Source organism: Gekko japonicus, unplaced genomic scaffold, assembly GCF_001447785.1.
Source record: "Gekko japonicus isolate JY-2015 unplaced genomic scaffold, Gekko_japonicus_V1.1 scaffold3772, whole genome shotgun sequence".
NCBI lineage: Eukaryota > Metazoa > Chordata > Lepidosauria > Squamata > Gekkonidae > Gekko > Gekko japonicus.
Genome location: NW_015161521.1, coordinates 63,934 through 75,933, shown reverse-complemented (window position 1 = coordinate 75,933; position 12,000 = coordinate 63,934). Strand labels below are relative to the sequence as shown.

At 50.2% G+C, this 12,000-nt stretch overlaps 2 protein-coding genes across 2 annotated transcripts in view; both read left to right on the top strand.

Moving 5' to 3' along the window:
- Positions 1 to 3,916, top strand: part of LOC107125795 (phospholipase A2 inhibitor and Ly6/PLAUR domain-containing protein-like) — a 19,018-nt gene extending 15,102 nt beyond the window's left edge. The window contains exons 4-5 of the mRNA XM_015429257.1: positions 476 to 616; positions 3,197 to 3,916. Of these exons, the coding sequence (XP_015284743.1) occupies positions 476 to 616; positions 3,197 to 3,408 (353 nt within the window). The 3' untranslated portion in view covers positions 3,409 to 3,916. The remainder of the gene's footprint in view (positions 1 to 475; positions 617 to 3,196) is intronic.
- Positions 3,917 to 11,573: 7,657 nt separating this feature from the next.
- The window catches only part of LOC107125796 (phospholipase A2 inhibitor and Ly6/PLAUR domain-containing protein-like), a 15,906-nt gene continuing 15,479 nt past the window's right edge, over positions 11,574 to 12,000 (top strand). Inside the window, exon 1 of the mRNA XM_015429258.1 lies at positions 11,574 to 11,747. Within this exon, the coding sequence (XP_015284744.1) occupies positions 11,699 to 11,747 (49 nt within the window). The 5' untranslated portion in view covers positions 11,574 to 11,698. The remainder of the gene's footprint in view (positions 11,748 to 12,000) is intronic.

The window sequence follows — 12,000 nt, the reverse complement described above, 5'->3', positions numbered from 1 at the left end:
CTCCTCCTCCTCCTCCTCCTCCTCCTCTTCTTCTTCTTCTTCTTCTTCTTCTTCTTCTTCTTCTTCTTCTTCTTCTTCTTCACACTGCCCAAAATTATAACTGATCTCCAGGCCACAGAGATCAGTTCCCTTGGAGAAAATGGCTGCTTTGGAGGGTGGATTCTATGGCATTATACCCCGCTGAGGTCCAAACCCTGCCTTTCCCAAGCTCCATCCCCAAATCCCTAGGAATTTACTTACCCAGGGCTGGCAGACCGAAATACCATGGCCTGTAGTTGGTGGGAGTTCACTAGGCTGGGGCTCTGCACAGGGTCATCAAGTCAACAGTATGATGTCACTTCCTTGACAATCTTGAAGTGATGCCAGTCCTCTCTAGGAATCACCATTTTTTTCAATGATGATCCCTGTGATTTATTCTTAATCCTTGTGGCAGCACTGTCCTTTCAAGACAAATCTGTCTCTCTCTTTCATGCAGTGCCACCCATCAATACCTCACACAATGGGAAAAGATGCCCAGCTTGTTATGCTATCCACGGCTTTACATGCAAGGAAGAGATCGCCCAATGTGCTGGAGATGAGCTCTATTGTTTCGAGTTGTCTGGGACTACAAGTCTAGGTAACTGTAATTATTTGCATACAAGTGACACATACATTCATGTGGCAGGCACGGCTATTTTTGGTCAGGAACTCACAGGAACGGAGTTCCGGCTGGCTCCTGAGTTGGCCACGCCCAGCAGGTACTCATTAGCATAATAGGCCACACCTAACAGCAGAAACTCATTAGGATTGGCTGCATTAGGGGTGTGTGGCCTAACATGCAAAGGAGTTCCTGCTACAAAAAAAGGCCCTGGGTTTTGACAACAAACAAGGTAAACAGAATAAGAAGCAAAAGGTGGGTGTGGCTGGATGACCACGCTTCTGGCAACACGGGGGTGCGGCTTAATGTGCTAATGAGCTGTGCTGTCAGGGGTGTGGCCTAATATGCTAATGAGTTTCTGCTGTTGGGTGTGGCCTATTATGCTAATGAGTTCCTGCTGGGCTTTTTCTACAAAAAGAGCCCTGGTGGCAGGCAATGCTCCTTCTAAGCTGTGGAGCCTTCTGAGCAAAATTTTTATTTTGTGAACTACTGGGTGATTTGGCTACTGCATAAATTAGTTTGCTCTGGAGCCCTCCTTCCTGAGTGAAGACAAAAATGTGTGAGCCGGCAGCTAAAAAACTGTGAGCTAGCTCGCACTAACCCATCTTACAGGGAACACTGGTGGGAGGCTTGTCTTTTCCCAGGAACACTTCTTCAACAAGTGCGGGATTTGCAGGATTCGCCCAACTCTATTTGAAACTTTGCAGCGTATATAAGGCCCCTCCCATTATCTTTCCTCCTGTCACCTGATATAGACTCATCTTTTTATCTCTTTTTAATCAAATGCGGCAGCCCTCAAGCCAAACTGGAAGCAGAAAATGCCGCAGCTGGCAAGAAGTGCAAGAGCAAGAATTGACTGGGCCCATTCTAGAGTTGCCAGGTCTTACTCGGCTGCTGGCAGGGGTGCTCCTGCCTGGTCCCAAGATCTTCTGGCACGTGTGCAAAACGTGCAAGCTGCAACAATGTCACCTGGATATCATCGCAATGGGCATGTCGTGCAGGGGACACTCTAGCATTTGGACAAAAAACTCCATGGTCACCATAGAGTTTTAGTCCAAATGCTAGAGTGTACCCCATGCAACATGCTTGGTGCGATGATGTTACCTCTGGGTGGTATCATCATGCCGGGAACATTGAGCACAACAGGGCTCTTTGCAGGTGGGGCTACCCCACTGGCCAGCTGACCATCGGTGGATTGGGGCCCCCAAAAGTAGGTGAACCCCTGCCCCCGTGGGGGGATAGCAACCCTAGCCCATTCTCCTTCTAAAATATGCCCTTAATGGGAGGGAGAAGAAGCTACTTCACCCTGGCCTCCCTGGCCCACCCAACCCAGCCAGGGTTCCCAGCATCCAAGTGGGAGCAAACGTAGAAAAACACTGGGCGATTTCGCACTAGAGCTGCCTCGCGGCGCAGCCGCCGTTTGCCCCGACACTATTTGTCAATTTCACACCCGAGGCTGCATTTGACCCGTGGCTTTGCCCGATTTCCTCTGCAGTTTCATGATCCTCAAAAACCAGGATCACGAAACTGCGGAGGAAATCGGGCGAAGCTGTGAGTCAAAATGCAGCCCCGCAGCTTTGGGTGTGAAATTGACAAATAGTGTCGGGGCAAATGGCGGCTGCGCCGCGAGGCAGCTCTAGTGCGAAATCGCCCGCTGTGTTAGAACAAAACACACAATACTAATATGCTACTATGTCTTCATATATTGATTTAAATCATATACCTAGTGTATCTTATTCATTATAGTACAAAAAATTAAAGAACAATATATATCTAGTAGAAAAGTCCACAGCTGCAGAGACAGGTTTCAGTGCTGTAGACTATTTTGCTTTTTGATGAGAGACTGATGAAAGATGCAACAGTCACCAATGCCGACGTTTTAGGCTGTTTTGCTTTCCGAAAAGAGAGACAGCGAGCATCAAAGCAACATGCCTCCCAGGCAAAATTTGCATGTTTTGAGAGATTCTTCTTCAGGCAGAATTATTTTTCCTGGAACCAAAATTATTTTTTCTTGGAAGACATAGTAACATATTAGTGTTGTGTGTTGTGTTCCAACATGGTGTTTTTCTAAGCATCCAATCAGGGCCTGGAGATCTCCCAAAATTATGACTGATCTCTAGGCTACAGAGATCAGTTCCCCTAGAGGAAAATGGCTGCTCTGGAGAGTTAACTCTAAGGCACTATACCCAACTGAGGTCCCTCCCCAAATCCCACCTATCCTGGGCTCCACCCCCACAAATCTCCAGGAATTTTCAGCTCGGAGTCCACAACATGCCAGCCAGCCCTGCTCCACCCATGGTCTTTCTCCTTGCCCCACTCTTTCAACAGGCTTTATATATAACACCAAAGCTCCACCCATGCAGCCCAAACCAGGAAGTGATGAAGATTTCCCTTGGGTCCTAGGTTCCCCTGGTTCTATGGCCTTTAATCGGATTGCAGCTGGTTCCCGACTGGGTGATGGTTAGCCAGTCTATATGGAGAGGCAGTGAAGAGGTGGTAGTTCCTGGGCCTTGCATTTCTCCTGATACTGACAAGAACCTCCTGGAATTCTTTCTGCAGGGGCGATGACCGTAACAAACGTCATGAAGGGCTGCTCCAACATGGCTACTTGCAATGATACACTTCACAGCTCGGGCTCGTTTGCTGGGATGACGGTCGTTACAACAGCCAATTGCACACTAGCCTCTGGGACGGCCGGCTCCTTCCCAGTATCCCTCAGACTCTTCCTCCAAGCCATTTCTGGTGTCCTGCTCGGGAAGATCCTCAGTTGACTTGCCCCGAGGTGAAGATTCAGGGATTCTGCTCAAGCAGTTCCTCCTCCTTGCCACTTGGTGGCAGCCTTTGTGTCAAACTCAGAGCACAGACTTTTAGAGAATGCACTGCCCCCGTGTACCTGTTCACACACCCCACCTTCCTATGGCCTCTGGAGGCAGTAGGCACTTGAAGAAGAACAGCTGCTGATCTCCAGGTGAGGCTTGGAGTTCTCCCAGAATTACATCTCCAGACTAGAAAGATCAGTTCCCCAGGAGGAAACAGCAGCTTCAGGGGGTGGGCTCTGTAACAACATGTCCCCACTGAGTTCCCTCCCCTCTCCAAACTCCACTTCCCTCAAGTATCACCTCCAAATTTCTCAAGGCAGAGTTGGCAGAAGAAGGGGGCAGCCAAGCATGGCCACCATTCTTTGAAGGAGGCCACATCTGATGTGCCTGGCAGGTGCCGTTGTGTGCGTGTGCACAGTGCCATCAAGTGGCAGCTGAATTACTGCAACCCCAGCAAGGGGCTTTCAAGGCCAGTGAGAAGCAGAGGTGGCTTGCCATGACCTTCCTCTGCAGAGTCCTCCTTGGTGGTCTCGCTTCCAAGAACTGACCCCGCTTAGCTTCTGAGATCTGATGAGATTGGGCTAGACTATGAACTTAAGGTGACCCCAGCAAGGGGCTTTCAAGGCCAGTGAGAAGTAGAGGTGGTTTGCCATCACCTCCCTCTGCAGAACCTTCCTTGGTGGTCTCGCTTCCAAGTACTGACCCTGCTTAGCTCCTGAGACTGGGCTCAACTAGGCTGCCTTCCCTTCCACAGGTGGCTTTGGTAATGGTTTGTTGGAGCGACTCCAAAGAGATCCAGCAGCACTGCCGCCAAGGAGTGGTCAGCAGTGGTCAGTCTGGAACCAGTTCCATCACCAGACCACGCTGGGCACATTGGGTACCTTTCTCTGAAGCCCATGCCATGCCATTTTTAAGCTTATGGGACTCTCCGTCAAGGAATACCAGGGTCATAATGCAGAGGTGAGCAATGGCAAACCACCTCTGAATGCCTTGAAAATCCTACAGCAAGGGTGTCGAACTCATTTGTTATGAGGGCCAGATCTGACATAAATGAGACCTTGTGGGGTTGGGCTATGTGTGTCATAAAATGTAATGCCAGGTAGTGGAGATTTAAGCTTTATAAAGGACACAAACACAACTAAAGATTTTTTTAAAAAAAACTTTAAATAAAACATGCTTAAAACATCAGTACTCTTGCAATATTTTGTTTATTTAACAGTTTCTGATAATTGACACCTCTTGCTCTGAATTATTGCATCAAAATGTCTGTGCTGTAGCAATCTTGAGTATGCTGTTCAGGTGTGTATCTGTAAGCTGCAAGTCTACTTTATTGACATGCATTACGGAAATCTCATGCTCAGTGTTCTGAGCCTAGGACCCAGGAGAAAACACGAAAAGGCTGGGCATTGTGAGCTTTTGTACATCAATTGTGTTCTAACACAATTGCTTTGTGTGCTGGTCAAGAACACGAGAAGGCATCCTGACACAGACTGAGGGCTATGTGTTTGTCTACTACAACTCCTATGAGGCAGTGCAAGAGTAGAGAGACAGACATGTATAGTGGTCAGTATCAGCCTACTATCTGGGAAGTCTAGGTTCAAACCCCCCAGTCTACAAAGGAAATGTGCTGGGTGAACTTGGTCTGGACACACAGTTTCAGCCTAATCCACCTCACTGGCTTGTTGTTATTCCTCATAGTCCACATTGCTTTCCTACTGAGAAAGACTGAACCATGAGAGCATGAATACAGTGAAAAGGGGGAGGGAACCCAGTTGCACCCAGAAGAGCTCTGGCATGATGAGCCCAACAAAACAGACATTGCAGCAAGGGCATCAAAGGTTCATACCCTGAATAAAGCTTTGTTGGTCTTAAAGATGCTTTGTATTTCTCCTGTGTGATTGAGGCATCTGAGAAAAGCAAGGGAGGAGCAAGGGGAGGAGCCTCAGCCAATGGAGGGGAAGAAAGGCTTGCCTTTGTCACCTGTGTGATGGAGGGAGCCTGGCCAGGAAGCAAGCAAGCTCTGGCTCATTCCCACCCTCTCCCTGGGAGGAGGAGGAGCCTCAGCCACTGCAGGGAACAGAAGCTTGCCTATCTATCTCTCCTGTGCAATTGAGAGAGTCTGGTAAAGCAAGCTGTTGACACAGCAGCAGCAGTAGAATTGGAGAAAGGAGCAGGAGACAGCCACTTCCTTGCAGGCTGGATAGGAGACTTCTGACGGCCTGATCTGATCTGGCTCGCTGGCCACATGTTTGACACCCCTGCCCTACAGGGGTGGCTGCAGCTTGATGGCATTGTCCAGCACCACCACTTAACTGAAAATGAAATGAAGTAAATCTCTATTATGAAACAGTTTGGAATAAAACGGCCACTATTGTAATGCCCCTGTACAGATCTATGGTGCAGCCTCATTTGGAATACTGTGCACAGTTCTAGTCACCGCATCTCCAAAAGGACCTTGCAGAGTTGGAAAAATTACAGAGAAGGATAACCAGGATGATTAGGGGGTTGGAGCACATTCCCTTTGAAGAAAGGCTGAGGAGTCTGGGACTTTTCAGTTCAGAAAAGAGACTAAGGGGGGACATGACACAGGCTCATAAAATTATGTATGGGGTGGAGAGAGTTGACATAGATAATTTTCTACCCCTCTCCCAAAACGCTAGAACTCAAGGGCATCCAACGAAACGGATAGGCAGTAAGTTAAAGGACGGCCAAAGGGAAATACTTCTTTACGCAGAGAGTGATTAAAATGTGGAATTCGGTGCCAGAGGATGTAGTGATGGCCACAGGAATAAACAGCTTTAAAAGGGATTCGTGGCGGATAGGCCTATCAGTGGCTACTGGCCATGGTGACTGAGAGGAACCTCCATGTTCAGGGGCAGTCAACCTCTGACTTCCATAGCCAGGGACAATGTTCCCTCTAAGCTCCACAGTGTTGTGAGCAGAAATTCTACCTCGCGAGCGGGGGAAAACTAGTAGCATTAAAGTTGTGAGCGAGTCCACATTTGACTATCAGGTAAATTAGTTTTTTAGATTACTTCCATAACCTTGTAAAAATCTCAGAATAAATTCTTTTAGATTATATTTAAACCGTATTTGAAGAATAATACACACAAAACATACAGACATGAAATATAAACTACTAGCTGTATTGCATATGCTCCTTCACCAGCATACAGTTGCTATGTCCCCCCTGGCTGGGGTGGGTGGGTGGAGGACTAGGTTGCCAGAGGTGACACACGACGTAGGGCACTTTGGGGGCATGGCCCAGCCTGTCGGAGGGGAAAACCATATGGTTTCCCCCCGACGATCTAAGCCACGCCCCCAATGTGCCTACGTTGTGCGTCACTTCCAGTGATGTTCTGGCGGCGCGTGCGCGCACATCCCCAGCCAGCTCCCGGAGCAGAAGACGCTCCCCCCACCTGTGAGTGAATAAGATTTGGCAACCCTAACCAAACCAGCTACTGGGGCCAGGCTGCACAGCTACCGGGGCCTCCCCTGGCAGTCTCCCAACAGCCCTATCTGCTACTTACCCCAGCTGGCTGGTGCTTCGAGATGATGTTCTCCAGGAGCAGTCAGCAGGGAAGATGCTTGGGAGAACTGCACAGGAAACTGCAACGTACTAGAAGCAAGCAGGGGGCAGCTCCTATTTCAGGCAAGCAGGCACCAACAGGCCACCTAAGTGGGAGGACGGGGCATCCCAGAGGAATCTCCCGTGCATAGAGGAGAAGCTGTGCGTCAACTGGGGGAAATCCCTGCGAGATTGTGCACAAACGCACGCTACAGGGAACTGTGGCCAGGGCAGGGGTCATTTCATAGAAAAAGAGCTAGGGGAACTCATTAGCATAACTCATTAGCATATGCCACACCCCCTGACATCACCGGAAGTGTGTCATAAGGCCACGCCCCCTGACATTACCGGAAGTGTGTCATAAGGCCACACACCCCGCCCCCAACGGTCCCGGCCGCCACCGGCGGCATTGCAGCTCCACTGCCGAGCTCCATGAGGGGCCCGGCGGTGGACCTGCAAGGCCAGCGGGAGTGCAAGGAAGCCCCGCAAAGGCCCTCCCTGGCAACTTACCCTCCCTCTTCTCCTGCCTCCTTCTGGCTGAATGAGGGCTGGAAGTGGAGCAGTCGGAAGCAGGGGGCGGGGCTTCATCATGTGCCCCGTCCCCCGTACTTCACCCAGGGGAACTGCGATCCCCCGTGATCCCCCCCCGAAATGACCTCTGGGCCAGGGACAACATCAGGGGAAGGTCTTGGCTTCCATGACCTGTGGTTGGCCCTCCAGAGGAACTGGCTGGCCACTGTGTGAGACAGGATGCTGGACCGCTGGTCTGATCCAGCAGGGCTCTTCTTATGCTCTTATGAAGGCCTTGGCCTTCATGCCCTGTGGTTGACTCTCCAGAGGAACTGGTTGGCCACTGTGTAAGACTGGATGCTAGACTAGGAGGACTACTGGTCTGATCCAGCAGAGCTCTTCTGATGCTCTTCTGAAGGCCTCAGCCACCATGTCCTGTTGTTGGGTCTCCAGAGGAAGTGGTTAGCTGCAGTGTGAGACAGGATGCTGGACTAGATGGGCCATTGGTCTTATCTAGTAGTGCTCTTCTGATGCTCTTATGAAGGCCTCAGCCGCCATGTCCTGTTGTTGGGTCTCCAGAGGAAGTGGTTAGCCACAGTGTGAGACAGGATGCTGGACTAGATGGGCCACTGGTCTTATGTAGTAGTGCTCTTCTGATGCTCTTGTGAAGGCCTCGGCCTCTACGCCCTGCTGTTGGCCCTCCAGAGGAACTGCTTTGCCCCTTCATGAGACAGGATGCTGGGCTACTTGGAGCACTGGTCTGATCCAGCAGGGCTCTTGCTACGTTCTAATGTTCTTACTAATCGTAGAATACCTTTCAGCCCGAAATATCTGTACATTTCCTGGGCCACTAAAGGCCGCTCTGTCTTACAGTGCCCCCTCACCTTGGAATCTTATGTCACCTACATGTTCTTCTACACCTATATTTTTATCGATTTTTTTTAACACATCACAAAGTTGACAATCAAATTAAGGAGGACTAAACTTTTTAAGACAAAAGAAGAATTGTGTCGAAGTTCACTGAACAGAGCGCGGTTTGGAGTCACAGGGGACCGAGGAGATTCCCTGCCTCCTGTGCCTTCAGCTGAAATTGCTCCTGGGGAGATCGGTGGACAGTTGGACGGGGGCAATGTGGGAAGGGGACGGCAAAGGATGAGATGGTTAGACAGTGTCACAGATGCAACGAACATGAAATTGAGCCAACTTCAGAGGACGGCGGAAGACAGGAGGGCCTGGCGGGAGCTGGTCCATGGGGTCGTGAAGAGTCGGACTCGACTGTGCGACTGAGCAACGACAACAACAAATGTGGGAAGGGAGAGTGGATAAGAATGACTCTCCTCTGCAAATGGAAATGCTGCTTCATTGGCTGACAAACCAGCAGTTAAGGATCACTTGCCAGCCTGTTTAAGGTTCACAGTGTTTTGACGTCCACCATTTGTGTGTCCTGTCTCAGCCCTCCCCTTTAATTTCTCTCCCCCTCTCCTTCCATAGCATCCCCTTAAGCCACTTCACTTCAAAGAAGTGCCAAGAAGACACATGGCTGCCATATGGCTGAGTGATTTCTGAGAGAGCCAGTTTGATGCAATGGTTAGGAGCTCGGACTCTAATCTGGGATAACCGGGTTTGATTCTCCACCCCTCCACATGCAGCTGCTGGCGTAACCTTGGGTCAGTCACAGTTCTCTCGGAGCTGTTGTCAAAAGAGCTCTCTCAGCCCCTTCCATCCTCACAGGAGTATCTGTTGTGGGGAGTGGAAGGGAAAGGAGATTGTAAGCTGCACTGAGACACCTTTGGGTAGTGAAGGGCGGGGTATAAATCCAATCTCTTCTTCTTCTTTTACCTCACAGGGTGTCTGTTGCAGGGAAGTGAAGGGAAAGGAGATTGTAAGCCACTTTGAGACACCTTTGGGTAGTGAAAGGCGGGGTATAAATCCAATCTCTTCTTCTTTTACCTCACAGGCAGTGTTCCCTCTAAGATGAGTTAGTGTGAGCTAACTCACAGTTTCTTAGCCTCCGGCTCACACATTTTTGTCTTAGCTCAGGAAAGATGGCTCCAGAGCAAACTAATTTCTGCAGAAGCCAAAACACTCGCTCACAACTTTAATGCCAGGAGCTCACAAACTAGAATGTTAACTCGTAAGACTCCGAAGCTTAGAGGGAACATTGCTCACAGGGTGTCTGTTGCAGGGAGGGGAAGGGAAAGGAGATTGTAAGCTACTCTGAGACTCTTTTTGGGTACTGAAGGGCAGGGTATAAATCCAATCTCCTCCTCCTCCTTCCTCCATCCTGTGGCAGTGACCCCAGGCATAGGGCGAGTCCCTCACGCTTACTTCAGTTCCCTCTGCCTTCTTGACAACATCCTTAGCTTTTCCAGAGAATAATACCTGAGCATTTGCCGAAAGTGTGGCGAGAAGTTCCATTGTTGGCCACTGAAGGGGTCACTTGGGTTGTGCAGTGCTCAAGGCATTCCCCACCCCCCATCTGGTGATTTATAGCTCCAAAACTTGAGCAGGGAGGGAACATACATGTGCAGATGGGTCAGTGCTGCTTTGGACAGCGACATCCAGTGCCTCCCAGAGAATCAACATGTCCTTAGATTACTGCCACCGCACACTCCCCACCACCGTAGGCTACACTGGATTAGGGAGAAAGCCCCCAAGCTGGCGTGCAGTTAAATTTAGCTTCACTGGTATCTCATCTCTGTCCAGGCATTCTTGACTCGGACGGCTGCCCATCTCCAGCAAGGAAAGCTGGGACAGATATATATGTTCTTTTCCCGTGCACAGACGTCGGAGCAAAAGAGGGCCAGGGTCAGGTCTTGGCGGCCAGGAAACACACAGCCGGTTATGTGCACGTACAGTTCTCTCTGCTCAGCCTCGGGTTTGGAGCGCACTAAGCATTTTTTCTGTAGGTGGGCCAGGGAAGGCAGTTGGGAAAGAAACAAAAAACACAGCAACACCCCCCCCCCCAGGAGAACTCCCCTCTATCAGGCCTTGAGCCAAACCAAACAAATGTGTCCAGCGGGGCTCTGCTGTTGCACAATAGTTGTCGGAACTGGTCTGTGTGAGGTCGGCAGAATGATTCCGATGCAAGAGAAAGACACGTGATTCTTCCAGGTTCTCTTGTTAAGCGACGGGGGTGGGGGACGAAACCCCACAGGCTCTACACTGATGTGTAGCAAAGTATCTACGGCAGCATCTGGTTGAAAGGGCGGGGAAGGCGGCTGCCCGCCCGTCTCCCCTTGGTAGCTAACAGCTTCTCAGGCCGATCCAAAGTGGTTCCCCCAGATGTGTACAGATTTGATGATATTAACGCAAGGGGTGTGTGTGTGTGTGTGTACTGGTTTGGTGTAGTGGTTAAGTGCGCGGACTCTAATCTGGGAGAACCAGGTTTGATTCCCCACTCCTCCACTTGCACCTGCTGATGTGACCTTGGGTCAGTCACAAGCTCTGGCACAGCTGTCCTTGAAAAAGAGCCGTTTGTGTCAGAGCTCTCTCAGCCCCACCCACCTCACAGGGTGTCTGTTGTGGGGAGGGGAAGGGAAAGGAGTTGGTAAGCCGCTCTGAGACTCCAAGTGAAGGGCGGGGTATAAATCCAATCTCTTCTTCTTCTTCTTCTAAATATAATGTATCCGGTCCTGACCGTGTGGTCAGCGTGGGCGCCACGCGGTCAAGCGCAAACATCGAGCTTCGCTCAGATAAACACTGGACGATGTGGATCCTAGCCACACCAGTCAGAGGGCTAGGCTCCCGCCCGAGAGCCTATGGGACTCTCGGCTACGAGTTAGAACCTATTGGGTAGTGGGTGTGTGTGTGTGTTCTGGGTGGTAGATTCAGGGGGGATGTAAGTTGGCCTGCGAGATGGCTAAAGTTGTCTTTTTCTGTGCTAAATAAAGTACGCTAAGCTAAGTCACTCATCCGTCTCTGTATTTTTCAAGAAACCACAGTGGATTTCCGATCCAGCAAGCTGTGGACCCGCCTCTCTGCTCAGGGGGATGAGGATAAGGGGTTGTCCTGATGTCTCTTCCCCCTCCTACTGGGAAGTGTTTGTCCACTTTCTTCTGCCAAGCACCACTCGCCACTGGGTCATTCAGAAGCAGAGACTTCGCAACCGTTCAAGGTTCCCGAGCCGGGCTTCGATCCCAGCTACAGGGGACATCTGGGAATATGCACTTCCTCCTCGTCCTCAGCCTCTTCGCCTCCTCCATAACTCTGGGTGAGTGTCTGGGGTTGCTGCAGAAGGGAGAGTTTTCAGGGCCGACAGATGTGTCTCCTCTTAGACAATCCTCTGCAGGCGTTAATTCGTTTCAACAGAGAACTTGCTGTTAGAACCTTGCTGTTAGAAGAACTTGCTGTTAGAAGAAGAGGCGAAGTCCTGGTCACCACACCTTAAAAAGGATATTATAGCTTTTGGAAAATGTGCAGAAAAGGGCAACTCGAATGATAAAAGGGTTGGAACACTTTCCCTA